The sequence below is a fragment of the Corvus cornix genome, chromosome 1 (genome assembly GCF_000738735.6).
Source record: "Corvus cornix cornix isolate S_Up_H32 chromosome 1, ASM73873v5, whole genome shotgun sequence".
Taxonomy (NCBI): domain Eukaryota; kingdom Metazoa; phylum Chordata; class Aves; order Passeriformes; family Corvidae; genus Corvus; species Corvus cornix.
In genome coordinates, this window is record NC_046332.1 from 90729241 (window position 1) to 90741806 (window position 12566).

A 12566-nucleotide genomic window follows, 5' to 3' on the forward strand; every position below is an offset into this window, starting at 1 on the left:
ACTTGAAAGTAAAAAGAAAAATATTGTATCTTACCCATATATTCTCTGCTTGTTGTGTTTTAATTATTTGTTCTGGTGTTGTCAGCCTTCAGAAGAAAAACCTGGTGTAAGAGCCAGAAAAAATCAAGTGGTTGACCAAAGACTAGAGGGATATTCCATAACATGATGTCTGCTCAGCAACAAAAGCTAAGAGAAAGGAGGAGGAAGAGAGGGCATTCCTAATTTACAGTGCTTGCCTTTCAGAGCAACCACTATGTGTTCTGAAGTCCTGATTCCCAGGAAGTGCCGTACAACACCTGCTGATGGGAAGTAGAGAATAAAATCTTTTGATTTTCGCTTACATGACCTTTGCTTTTGATTTAGCAAACTGCATTATCTCAACACAGAAGCTATTTTTCCCTCTTATTTTCTTCCCCACTGTCCTGTTGAGTAGGGGAGTGATAGAGCAACTTGGTGGACACCTGGTATCCAGAAAAAATCAACTCACCACAGTCACTTTTGGCACCCAGCATGGGGCTCACGGTAACAGCAGTTTTGTATTAAGTGTCCTGTAGCTATAGCAGATAGTAAGTGGCAAGCTCCTGTGCAGGTCAGAGCTTGGTGACTGCACTGATTCTCTCTCTATTTTGCGAATGTGTTAATACAAATAATGTCTCTGTGTTTTCCCCGGGAATTGCTGGCCTTGCTGTGCTGTATCTGCTTTGTGGAGAAGATGAAGGAATACATCTCTCTCTCCTATCTGGGATTGATGTGGATGGTTTATTAGTCAGGCTCACAAGGTCCCTGTTCACCCTCATTGAACTTTCATACTAATAATTAACACTGTTAGCATATTGTGGAGCTTGAGGAATCTGGTGTCATCCTGGGATCAGAGAAGAAAAATTTTGGTTGAGGCAAAACTCTGATGCACCCTAAAGTAGTCAGTCAGTCCTTGCATGGCAGGGTGTGTGCAAGGATTTGGGCAGATTCTCTGGACAGATATCACCTCCCATAACCTGGGACTTTACACCTGAACAGACAAACGACCCTAGCAGACTGAGAATCAGCAATCTCTAGCACTGTACTGGAGCCTGACATGTGCCCATTGAGCCACAGGCCAGTACTGTCACAGGATTGTCACAGGCAGGGACACAAAATGTGTTGGAGAGCACCATGGTTGAGACAGGGATCCAACAACGACAGTAATTGTGGAAAAGTTGACAAGGAGAATAATGGATCTGTATTATCAATTAGAAAGGGGGCAAGGAAAGCACAAAGGGTTTTATCAAGAAGCTGGTTTTTCAACAAAGAAATTGGAGGAAGGAGTGAGAGAATTCAAAAAGAACGAGGAAGCAACGCAGTCTCTGGCCTCATCAGAACTTCGAGACATGCAGAAAGATTACAGCCACAGGCCAGGTCAGTGGATTTCTGTCTGGCTGCTTCAGTGCTTGAGTGCTTCAAGCTAGGGAATAGACAACCCTACAAGAGGGGATGTGACACTGCATCTGGTGGTCACCAACATAAACAAGCTAATCAGAGACATCAAGATCAGTTGCCTCAGTCTCTTGCCTCAGTCTCCAATGGCGACCTCTCTTCCCACACCTCTTGAGTCGATGGACAGCAGGACTGGAACTGAGGTAACAGAGTCCCTCCCACTGTAAGGAAAAATCAGGTTCATGACTATCTTAGGATCCTGAACACACAAAAGTCCATGGGACCCAAAGAGATACATCCCAGAATCCTAACAGAATTGGCTGATGCAGTTGACAAGCCACTCTCCATGGCAGTCAGGTGAAGTCCCAGGTGACTGGGAAAAGGACAAAATTGTACCTGTCTTTAAAAAGCGTAGAAAGGAGGATCCTGGGAACTACTGACCTGTCAGCCTCACCTCTGTGAAGCTTCCCCCCCAGAAGCTGTGCTCAGGCACATGGAGGACAGGGAGGTGCTTAGGGACAGCCAGTATGACTTCACCAAGGGCAAGCCCTGCCTGACCAACATGGTGGCCTTCTAAGACAGAGTGACCATATCAGTGGAAAAGAGAAAGGTTACAGATGTCATTTATCCAGACTTATGTAAAGCCTTTGACACAGTCCCCCCAAAATCCTTGTCTCTAAATTGGAGAGAGTTGGATTTTATGGGTGAACTGTTAGATGGATAAGAAAGTGCTTGGACAGTAGCATCCAGAGGATAGTGGTCAATGGCTCAGAGTCCTGATGGATAGCTGGAGAGTAGCCCTGGGGAGAAGGACTTGGGGGTGCTGATGGATGAGAGCCTGGACATGACACAGCAATGTGCACCTGCAGCCCAGAAAGCCAAACGTGTCCTGGGCTGCATCCAATGGAGGCTGGGAAGCGCGTTCAGGGAGATGACTCTGCCCCTCTACTCTGCACTGGTGAGACCCCACCAGGAGTGCTGCATCCACCTCTGGGGTCCTCAGCACACGAAGGACATCAACCTGATGGAGCGAGTCCAGAGGATGCCACCAAGACAATTAGAGGGATGGAGCACCTCTCCTATAAGGAAAGGCTGAGGGAATTGGAATTGCTCTGCCTGGAGAAGAGAAGGGTTCAGGGTGACCTAATTGTGGCCCTGCAGTACCTTGAAAGGAGTCTACAAGAAAGATGGAGAGAGACTTTTGACAAGGGCATGTAGCAACATGACAAGGGGGAATGACTTCAAACTGTACGAGAGTAGGTTTAGATTAGTTGTTAGGAAGAAATTCTTTACTGTGAGGGTAGTGAGACAGTGGAACAGGTTGCCCAGAGAAACTGGGGATGCCCCATTCACACGATGGATTTCATTCTCCCCATAGCACCCTCATAGTGCTAGTAAGTATAAGTGCAGTAGGCTTACTGTTGGGGTTTCAGTTTAATCTTAGTTTTTTTTCCTGTTAAAGGAATTTTTTCCCATATGCATGTTGCTAGGGGACAAATAGCTGTACTTAAGAAAGACAAAAGGGGGGGGGGGGGGGGGGGGGGGGATGGGGCGGGCCTGGCTACTCCTTTGTCTACACCTGGGTGTGGGGTCAGTTCGCTCTGAGCGTCCGGAGAGAGAAGCTGCAGAGAAAGGAGCTGCTGCTTCTTTCTTTTTGGCCGTTCTTTCTTCCTGCTGGAAACAACGCCGGGACCCCAAAAGCCGCTTTCCCTGCCCTGCTGGAGACCGGGCTGTGGCTGCCCTGCCCCGCTGCTGCTTCGAGCTTTCGCTATGCTGTAGCCCTGCTCGCCCTGCCTGCCTGGGCCTCCGTGGGGTTCTCCCATCTGGATACATCTCGCCTGCCACCCGGGATTTGCATTCGCCCCTGCCGCTCCAGCCTGCCATTCTAGCCTGCTGTTCCAGCCTGCTGTTCCTGAGAGCCCGGGATCGGCTGCCCAGGGGTTTGTGAAGCCTTTGTTCCATCCCTTCCCGGGATCCCAGGGCACCGGTGCCGCGTGCTCCCCGAGCTCGCTCCGGAGCGCCCCCTGCAGCCGCGGGGGAACCATCGCACCTGCCCTGCTCACCGGGAGCCGCCAGCGCCCCTGCCGGCTGCGAGCGGAACTGCACCCGAGGGGAAAGGGCCCGACAGCCGAGAAGGCTGGCACTGGGTTTGTGATTGCTGTTACTGCCATAGTTGTTGTTGTTCTGTTGACTGGTTATATACATATATATATATATATATATAGTAAAGAACTGTTATTCCTATTTCCCACATCTTTGCCTAAAGGCCCTTGATTTCAAAATATAATAACTTGGAGGGAAAAGGGGTTATATCTGCCACTTCAAGGGGGGCCTCTGCCTTCCTTAGCAGACACCTGTCTTTCAAAACCGAGACACTTACATACAGCAACCACCTGTGGGCTGAAGCCCTGCTTCCTGGGAGGTGGCTGGATCACCTGCTGATGGGAAGTAGAGAATAACATTTTTGGGATGAGGAAAAACTCTGATGCGCCCTAAAGTAGTCAGTCCTTGCACGGCAGGGTGTGTGCAAGGATTTGGGCAGATTCCCTGGACACATACCACCTCCCATAACCTGGGACTTTACACCTGAACAGACAAATGACCCTAGCAGACTGAGAATAAGCAATCTCTAGCACTGTACTGGAGCCTGACATGTGCCCATTGAGCCACAGTTCAGTGCAGAGTTTCTCTGCACACACGGGATCTTTGCAATTTAGATTATATATTAGTAAGAAAATGAATTATCCCAAGACTGTTGACAATGACAGAGACAAATTAAAATAATCTTGCTGGAGCTATTGACTGACATTTTTTGTTGTTGCCAGTAAAGAATCTGAGAGATTCTAGATGAGAATTCCAAGTGTTTTTCTTTCACAGGATTAGAAAGGATTCATAAACCTTGCCACAAAAACTGCTCAGCTGTTGGCTGCTGCTGCACTTCCTCCTTTACTCTCCTCACACTGATAGGAAGAATGGAATCTCCACCCACACAAGTTTTCAGCCTACTTATGCCTGAAGATTTACATTCCTGTGTAGTTATCAATACAGCCAAGGACTGAAGACATTTAAGCAGGAAAAATTCTCTGGCAAGTTTCTTTTTCCTGCTTTTTTAAAATTTCTCGAGTGACTGCTCAGCCACCAATCCAACATCTCATTCCTCTCAACTGAATCTGTATAAAATTGCTGTGAGTAAACAAGAAAACTAAAGAAAATATTCTAGCAATGTTTGCTGTCGGGATCGAAATGTCTTTTTTTCTGGCTGATATTTTTAATTGGGATTCTTTCTGTAGCCTTCCATTAAGCAGATCTTTCCTCTAACCAGACTCTGGAGCTCTGAAAGTTATGCCTAAGAGGTCTCCTTGGGAGAAATCCAGAAATCAATAACTAGTTATTGTAAAACAGATTGATTTACATAATTGAAGTCTAACAACCTTTAGTTAATTATCAATCTAGTTCAGGTTATTTATGTGCAACATATTTCAAAATACAGCAAAGAGTTCCGCAAGTGAAAAGATCCAGGAACTAAACACAGAAAAGGTCTGCAAATATTTTTGTGAGTATAACGCACAAAGGGTGGTAGCAGGCATTTCTGTTTACTTTCTTCACAGAGGAAGGGTTGGGTCCTGTATGATGATTTCATTGCCAGCTATTATTCTCTTCCTTCTTTTGAATCACACCTCTGAATACTTTTTCTTGCCTTTAGAAGGCCTCATACCAACCATCAGAATTTTACAAAAATGTGTTTGATATGAGAATAATGACTTTTTTCTCCTTTTTTACCTGAGTAAACAGAGTGATTTTTAGAGACACAGAGAACTACTACTAGCAATACACCAAGCATTTCTGAAAATGAGATCCAGGAGTCTATATATGGATCCAGATAGGCCAAATCATGGCCAAAGAAATCAGAGGACATGGAATTTAGTCAATAAGAGAGACGTCAAGATGAGGAAATTCAGATTTTTTTTTTTTGGAGCAGCCATATTAATTCTAAGCCTTTCTTCATGCAGTGCTCATTGGCCATGGATAAAATGAAAGATTTGAGTCTGAAAGAGACAGTGATTCGACCTGAATTATTTGAAGTGGAAGGTGTTCCCCTCACACAGCCAATTGGCAGCACGTGGGACCAAGTGTGGAAGTTCAAAGCCAGACCTGACGATGTGCTCATCGCAACCTATGCAAAAGCAGGTTGGTGTGGGTAGGAAACAGAATAGAAAAGTTTGGCATAGTGGTTATTGTTGGCATTGAAATCTATGTTTTTCTATTGTGATTGACATTTGTTTAACTCCAAACTAGACATATTTTAAAGACATGAAGCTGTGTCAGCTGTGACTAGTAACTTCTGACTTCTTTGGCAGATGCAACAACCATCTGTTACTACTGAAGTGCAAATGGCCAAAGTCTAATGACCTATAATTGTTTCCCTTAACTGAGATTATATGCATTTATATTAATGGTGTCAATAGAAGTTTTCCACCAATATGCAGCGATTTAACAATGCCTAGAAAGAACTGATCATTACTAAGAAATAATAGAAACTGACTGTATGACTATGGAATACATAATGTATTTGGGGAATGATTTGTTGTGTAAGCTTGTAGTGATTTCTGAAAATTGATTAATTCTTTAAAATAACCAAATTAATTTAGTAATTTTGGCCAATAAAAAAAAATTACCATTAATATTAGCTCTCTGGTATTTTTCTCAGTGACTGGACAATATTTCTCCTCTTCATCAGACCATTTATACTTACTACACAAGAAAACAGCAAATAACAAGCATCAATATTAATTCTGTATGAATAAAAACATGTACCCTTTTGGAGATTCAGGAACAGATATGGGAGAATTTGATCATCATAAAAAAATAATTACTTGAATTAGCAACAATTTTTAAGGGCTTTCTTTTTTGTCAGTAGGGGGAAAAAAAAATGTTTTTAACAAAAAACCCCACCATAAGTTTTGTAAAACTTGAAAGCTTTTGATTTGCTCTCTGTATACTGAAGGCAAAACCACATTATTTTATCCAGCTGGGATTAAAACCTTCTAGCCACTTGTCCTGGAGTGAATGTATGATACTGTATTCCCTATCAACTGCCCTGTGCCAGACATGAATCCTATGCCTTTCTGTGTCTTTAAGATGTGTCCGAGAGAAAGAAAAAAAACCCTGAAAATAATTAAAGTTAGGATTCCATTTGACATTATGTCATGCCTGTCTGAGATGAACAACACAAGCATCTTAAGAAGAGCTGAATCTCCTGCCCAAATTGCTTTCCAATTTATCCCTTAGCCTGTTCTCTAGCTGACCTGCCACAGTACCTCAGAGGAGGTGCAGTTAACACAGTGTTGACAGCCATAAAAGGAAAGAAACACACAAGATACACTATGCTGTAACTCTTATAAAATGTTGAAGCTGCTCGGGCAGATGAAATGTTCAGACTTTCATAAACATGTTTCAAATGGAAACTTTGCAAATACTGCCACTTTTTTTATATTTTCAAGCTGTATGAAATTTTTACTCACTTGAAGTTCAGGTATTGCATTTTTTTGCTCAAATTCAGTATGAAAACAAAATTGAAATACATGACTTTTTGTGAGGGATAAAAGAAGGGAGTTTTATTCCTCTCTGCAAACAATAGTGAGCTTATCCTAGTGTTTTTTTCAGTACTGGTGTGGGGGCTATTTCTTTAAGCAAGAAGAAGTCTGTCTAAAATGGAATTCCTTAAATTGTGCTTTGGGAATTACCTTTGTATGCTTAATTAGGCATTTTGCCTCTATTACACTCTCTTTCCATTTTGTCTATTATTTTCTATGCTATTCTTTCCCCCATTAGCACAGAGTCCATCCTTCTGGCTTTCAGTTCCATGGAAGAAGAAACAGTTGACTATCCTGGAGGGAAACCTCTAAACATTTGACATTTTCAGGTACCACGTGGACACAGGAGATAGTGGATATGGTTCAACAAAATGGAGACACTGAAAAGTGTAAACGTGAGACTACTTACAAACGCCAGCCTTTCCTTGAGTGGTTTATCCCAGAGCCTCCATCTCTACGTTACTCAGGTGACTATTATTTCTTTTTTAGACAAAATGAAACAAAACAAGCACTTAGTGCTGATGCCACAAATTTCCTGGGAAAGGTCCTACTTGCTCTGTTCTTGAACTAAGCACCATTTTGGCTACTAAGGACCAGTTCAGTTGCTTTAACATAAACAACTAGTGCTACTCAAAGTGCTGCAAGGCTGGCAGATGTGATAGCTTCAGGTGCTACTGAAGACCATTATGTTTTGGAGTGGTATCTGAAGCTGTGTTTCATACTCCACAGTACCTAAACCAGCAGCAGATACCTATAAAATGGCAACATGGGGGCAATTGAATGCCATTCTGTGATTACAGCCTGTATGGAAGAGAAAACTATGTCATGGACGTATTTCCAAAAGGTTGATTAAAGCAGCCAGGACGGGGTCTGTGGCTCAGACCCAGGAAACAGACAGCTCCAGAGAGAGCGTCCTGCAAGGAACAGTCCCTCAGAGGTCTGCGGCGATCCCTTGGCCGCCGGGGTGCCTTCACAGGGGGTGCCTGTCTCAGCAGGCTGTCAGCTCTTCAGTGATTCAGCAGGAGTGATTTCAGCTCTTGTCCTGCGAGGCAAACCCCAGGCCAGACCAGGAGGAGGGAGACGAGAGACCCATACAGCAGTTCCGCATGGGGCAGCTTTATCAGTCCACACCCTGCGAAGGAGAGGGTAGGGACAAGCTCTCTGATCCCACAGGGGCAGAGGGCTATATCTTATAGGGATACAGGGGTGGGTGTGAGAGGGTAAAAGCCAATGGGTTACAAAGGATCTGCATAGGTCTCCAAGAGGATCATGGGTCTGTGTCCTCTCTCGCCATAGGTGTAGGGTGGCTGCCTTTTCCAGGGGGATTCTGCTGGGAGGTTGTGCAATCTCCCTATCTCAGCAGGCGTCCCCTCCAGGGCAGAGGATGGGCATACCGTACAATGGATAATGTTTTCAGTGGTTTTGCTACTGTTTCAAGTAACCGCTGCTCAGTTCTAGGGTCTAGTCATCTAAACAAGCTGTGGGACATTCAGGCAACCAGCAGGCTTCACTGGTTTGCAGTTTCTTACAAAAGTCTCCCCCAGAAAGGCCTCCATTTCCACACAAATCTTTAAGTCAGACTCTCAGGTTTGAAGCTGAAAAGCTTGACTAGCTCTGCAGAAGTGCTACTTTTGGTCTTATAAGCTAGAATGTGTTGACACGGAGAGAGACAAAAAAATGATAGATGACAGAGGATGATAGATGATGACCGAAAAAAATTATGGAGGTCATGACAGATGTTTAAAAAGGAGAAGGGAGGAGATAGCACATCTCCAAATATCACCAGATATTCCCAAGTAGTCCCATATATCCATAGCTACTGAAAATCCACTGTCATTCTCTTAGTTTCTCTTTATGTGCTATTCACAAAGTCTAGTCAGCCAGTCATATTCTTGTATCCTAGAAAGAAACAAAAATTTCTTACCTGTAAGGTGGAAGGAGATCACTAAATACTGCAAAGGACAAACTTTGGTTGGATAAATATAAATCAGTATTCATCACTATCCGTTGGAGAGCAGGAGTTAGGTATGGGCCCAAGAAAGCACGAAGATATAAATCAGTGTTTCCCCTTTTCTACTTGAATACATACATAAAACTTTCTCTAGAAACACTGAAGATGCTTATGTAATGTTGTATATGTTACACTGCTATGTAAGTGGATATGAATGATCAATGCAAGGTGAACTGCTGAAAAGTCAGTCACAATCACATGTATAAGCACAGGAAAGAAGTGCTAGTGCAATTTAGAGAACAACTCACATCTTATAATTAACATCCCACAGGTCTGGAGTTAGCTGAAGCCATGCCATCTCCACGAACAATAAAAACTCATCTGCCTGTGCAGCTGCTGCCTCCATCCTTCTGGGAACAAAACTGTAAGGTAAGGCTGAAGAGGCATACTCTACTTCAAGGGCAAAGAAAGTGACATAAACCAGGGCAGAATATGTTTTCCAGAATCTCTGTGAAAACAAAAGGTCTCCAAAAATATTTTCCCTTTAATGTGCAAAGTCCGTGCAAATCTAAAGTCATGACTAAGTTACCTGAGCTGGATTTTAGAAAATGGCAGCTTCAAAGCAAAATCTCTTAAACCTCTACCAGCAGGCTCCAAGAGAAAACTCCAGGAGATGCTCAATATCTATATAAGTATGTGCAAGTTAATTTCTCTCTCTCTCTTTTCATATCAATAAAGATAATCTACGTGGCAAGAAATGCAAAAGACAACCTGGTGTCATACTACCATTTCCACAGAATGAATAAAGGATTGCCTGATCCAGGAACCTGGGAGGAGTTTGTGGAGAAATTCATGACTGGAAAAGGTGATTTAACTGCAATCAGTTGTATAAGAGATTTTGATCATTTTAAGAATGCATGGCATTGATTTATTAATTTCAGTTATGGTTTGAAATCCAGTTCTGACACTGTGGAAGGATATATGCTGAAGGTGTTTCAGTCACAATTTTTCTTCATTCACAGGTTTTTATTATTGCCCAAAGGATTAAATCTACCTTTATGCTCCCATTTTGAGAAAAAAAACCCAACTACTCTTTATTCTGTTATCATTCAGAAAAATGTATGGCAATTTTCAGTCTTAATCTCTTGTCTCTGAGATTAAAAGAAGCCAGTTGAAAAGGAACAATGGTTTAATTGGTTTTACTCTAGACTGATAAAATTAGAAATTTTAAAAAGAAATTGAGGGTTAATTTTGCTAGAAATGTGCAGTGTGAATTTGAGATAAGGGAGTCTTTGTACCTAAATTAATGTATCTAAAAATCAGGCATCTGAACAAAGACAGTTATCTAACTAAGGGCAGGCAACCCCAGAAGCTGATTCATCTGTTTCTAAAAGAGGTGCTGATATCACAGGATATCCAAGAAACAAAACCTGGTCAAGTGTGTGTCAGTTTACAGTTTGGGTCATTAAAGCTTCCTTTGGTCATTAATATTTTTACCACCATGTAGGCCTAGAAATACCAGTGGCTGGGCCAGGGCCAGCGTAAGAATCTCACGTCCAAAGGAGGCCTTATGTCTTGTGTTTGACCAGATCAGCTTGGGAGCCATCTGTCCCAGTGCAGACATCTAGAACATATCTACTTCTGTCTTAGCTAATCATTTTGACACTTGCTGGAGAGAAGCAGGCACTTCTGACAGCATAGCAAATATTTAAACCAGGTAGAATCATAGAATAACACAATGGAATTTTGTTGTCTGTATGGTTCTAACCCCTGCCCTGCTCAAAGCAGGGACAATTAAGACAAGCCTTGTCCAGGTGATCAAATGAATACTGGAAATGTGTTTCCATTGACCATAATGCATTTGCATTTGTTGCCCTCTAAAACTACACATGAATCCTGCTCTGAGCATCCATACACCTGAGGGATTAATAGCAAAAATGCTGTAATAAGCACAGTGCACAGCAGTGCTTATCACAGCCATAGTGATTCAAAACCAGCTTGGAAATTCACAGGTACTGGTTAAGAGGGAAACATGAGTGCTACGTGTTAAAGACAGTTGGGGCATTTATAGCTGCTGCTGCTATTACTTCTTTTTCAGTCCTCTGGGGTTCCTGGTATGACCACGTAAAAGGATGGTGGAAGGCAAAAGATAAGCACCGTATTCTCTATCTCTTCTATGAAGATATGAAGGAGGTAAAAGGCAGAACATATGTTTATAGAGCTCTGAAGTATGTAAGTCTAGTAGATACTACTACAAGCAACAGTTTTGTATTACCTGATCTTCTTATCAGACCTGATCTTCTCTGTTTGAGAACTGCAGCTCTAACACTATGTTTGATTTCTTTGCCTTTCCTAGCTCTCCATCTTATCCCATTGTAATTGTCTCTGCAGAATCCAAAGCAAGAAATTCAGAAGATTGCCAAATTCCTTGAGAAGGATCTGAGCCAGGAGGTTCTAAACAAAATAGTCCATAGCACCTCATTTGAGGTAATGAAGAACAATCCCATGGCAAACTACACTAAAGACTTTCAAGGAATAATGGATCACTCCATTTCCCCATTCATGAGAAAAGGTACTGAGGTCTGTTAGTGACATCAACTCTGGTTGTCATTCTGTTTTGAAATAAGCATTGAAGTAAAAGTATCTGATAAGTTATGGATAATGAGCTTCAGGAAATACTGGTAAATTAATCTTTTCTCTTTTTTTGCTTTTCTGTTTCTTAGGGACTGTTGCAGACTGGAAGAATCATTTCACTGTGGCTCAGAATGAGAAATTTGATGAAGACTATAAGAAGAAAATGTCTGATACCTCTCTTGTTTTTCGCATGGAACTGTAATTACTTGCAATGGAACTTAATGATCTTCAGCCTTTTCCATGTCATATATTTTGCTTTTCCTTCACAAAATGTCAGTGTCCCTAAGAATCCAAGATCTCTCTTTCACACATCACTGATTTTTCATTACTGAGAGAGTGCCCAAATTATGCCAAAGTTTAGTAATTCCACTGAACACTTCTGAAATAATTCCACTGAACACTTCTCAGTCACGCCTACCACAGCAACTTTCAGCATTAATAAAAATATTTCAGACATGCTGTGAGTTTTGGTCTCTGTAAAGCTGCAGTTGATATTGCTGGCATTTTCAAATCAAACTCTTAACAGAAACTAGGAACCAACAGGAAAAAAGGTGTTAAAGGAGTGCAACAGGTCGTAATCAATAAATAACAGTAAACAAATTTAAAGGTGGTCAAGTATAAAGAGACCAACAGAAGTCCACAAAGTAGAATAAATTTAATTTGGTCTCATTTTAAGTTGGACATTATAAATGCTGTTGAGATGAAAGCAGTATTTCCAAGAATACTGAATACCCATTACTTCCTTTGATAAAATTTGCTGAAGGGCTGAACAGAGGCATTTATCTACAGTCTAGCTGTGGACACAGTAGTCCTTATTGCATCTCACACTTGCCTCCTGAACTGGATATCACAGTGTTCTGCTAACATTTGGAAAATTCTGAAAGTTGGTGTGAACCAGGTGGGGAGACAGTGCTGCAACCTCTTCACTGTTGTAAAAATGTTCATCAGATGCCTCACTCCATTGCCTTCTCCTT

The 12566-nt window shown here is 42.2% G+C and overlaps 1 protein-coding gene across 4 annotated transcripts; it reads left to right on the forward strand.

Annotated features, from left to right (window-relative positions):
• Positions 1–4435: 4435 nt before the first annotated feature.
• On the forward strand, positions 4436–12052 carry SULT1C4 (sulfotransferase family 1C member 4). 4 transcript variants are annotated; one of them, XM_019282644.2, is made up of 8 exons: positions 4436–4499; positions 5424–5601; positions 7337–7474; positions 9290–9387; positions 9697–9823; positions 11057–11151; positions 11350–11530; positions 11682–12052. In XM_019282644.2, the coding sequence occupies exons 2-8, from the start codon at positions 5436–5438 to the stop codon at positions 11792–11794; spliced, it is 918 nt and encodes a 305-aa protein (XP_019138189.2). In that variant the 5' UTR covers positions 4436–4499; positions 5424–5435; the 3' UTR covers positions 11795–12052. The 4 variants fall into 4 exon arrangements, with proteins under 4 accessions (XP_019138189.2, XP_019138188.2, XP_019138186.2 ...); XM_019282643.2 differs by lacking the exon at positions 4436–4499 and adding an exon at positions 4506–4598; XM_019282641.2 differs by lacking the exon at positions 4436–4499 and adding an exon at positions 4894–4966.
• The last annotated feature ends 514 nt before the right edge of the window (positions 12053–12566 follow it).

Bases quoted from the DNA above. Each gene is read 5' to 3' on its own strand.
- SULT1C4 (XM_019282644.2), top strand. From the start codon at position 5,436: ATGGATAAAATGAAAGATTTGAGTCTGAAAGAGACAGTGATTCGACCT. The intron at 5,602-7,336 runs GTTGGTGTGGGT...TGACATTTTCAG, and splicing joins CGCAACCTATGCAAAAGCAG to GTACCACGTGGACACAGGAG. The intron at 11,152-11,349 runs GTAAAAGGCAGA...TTGTCTCTGCAG, and splicing joins TCTATGAAGATATGAAGGAG to AATCCAAAGCAAGAAATTCA.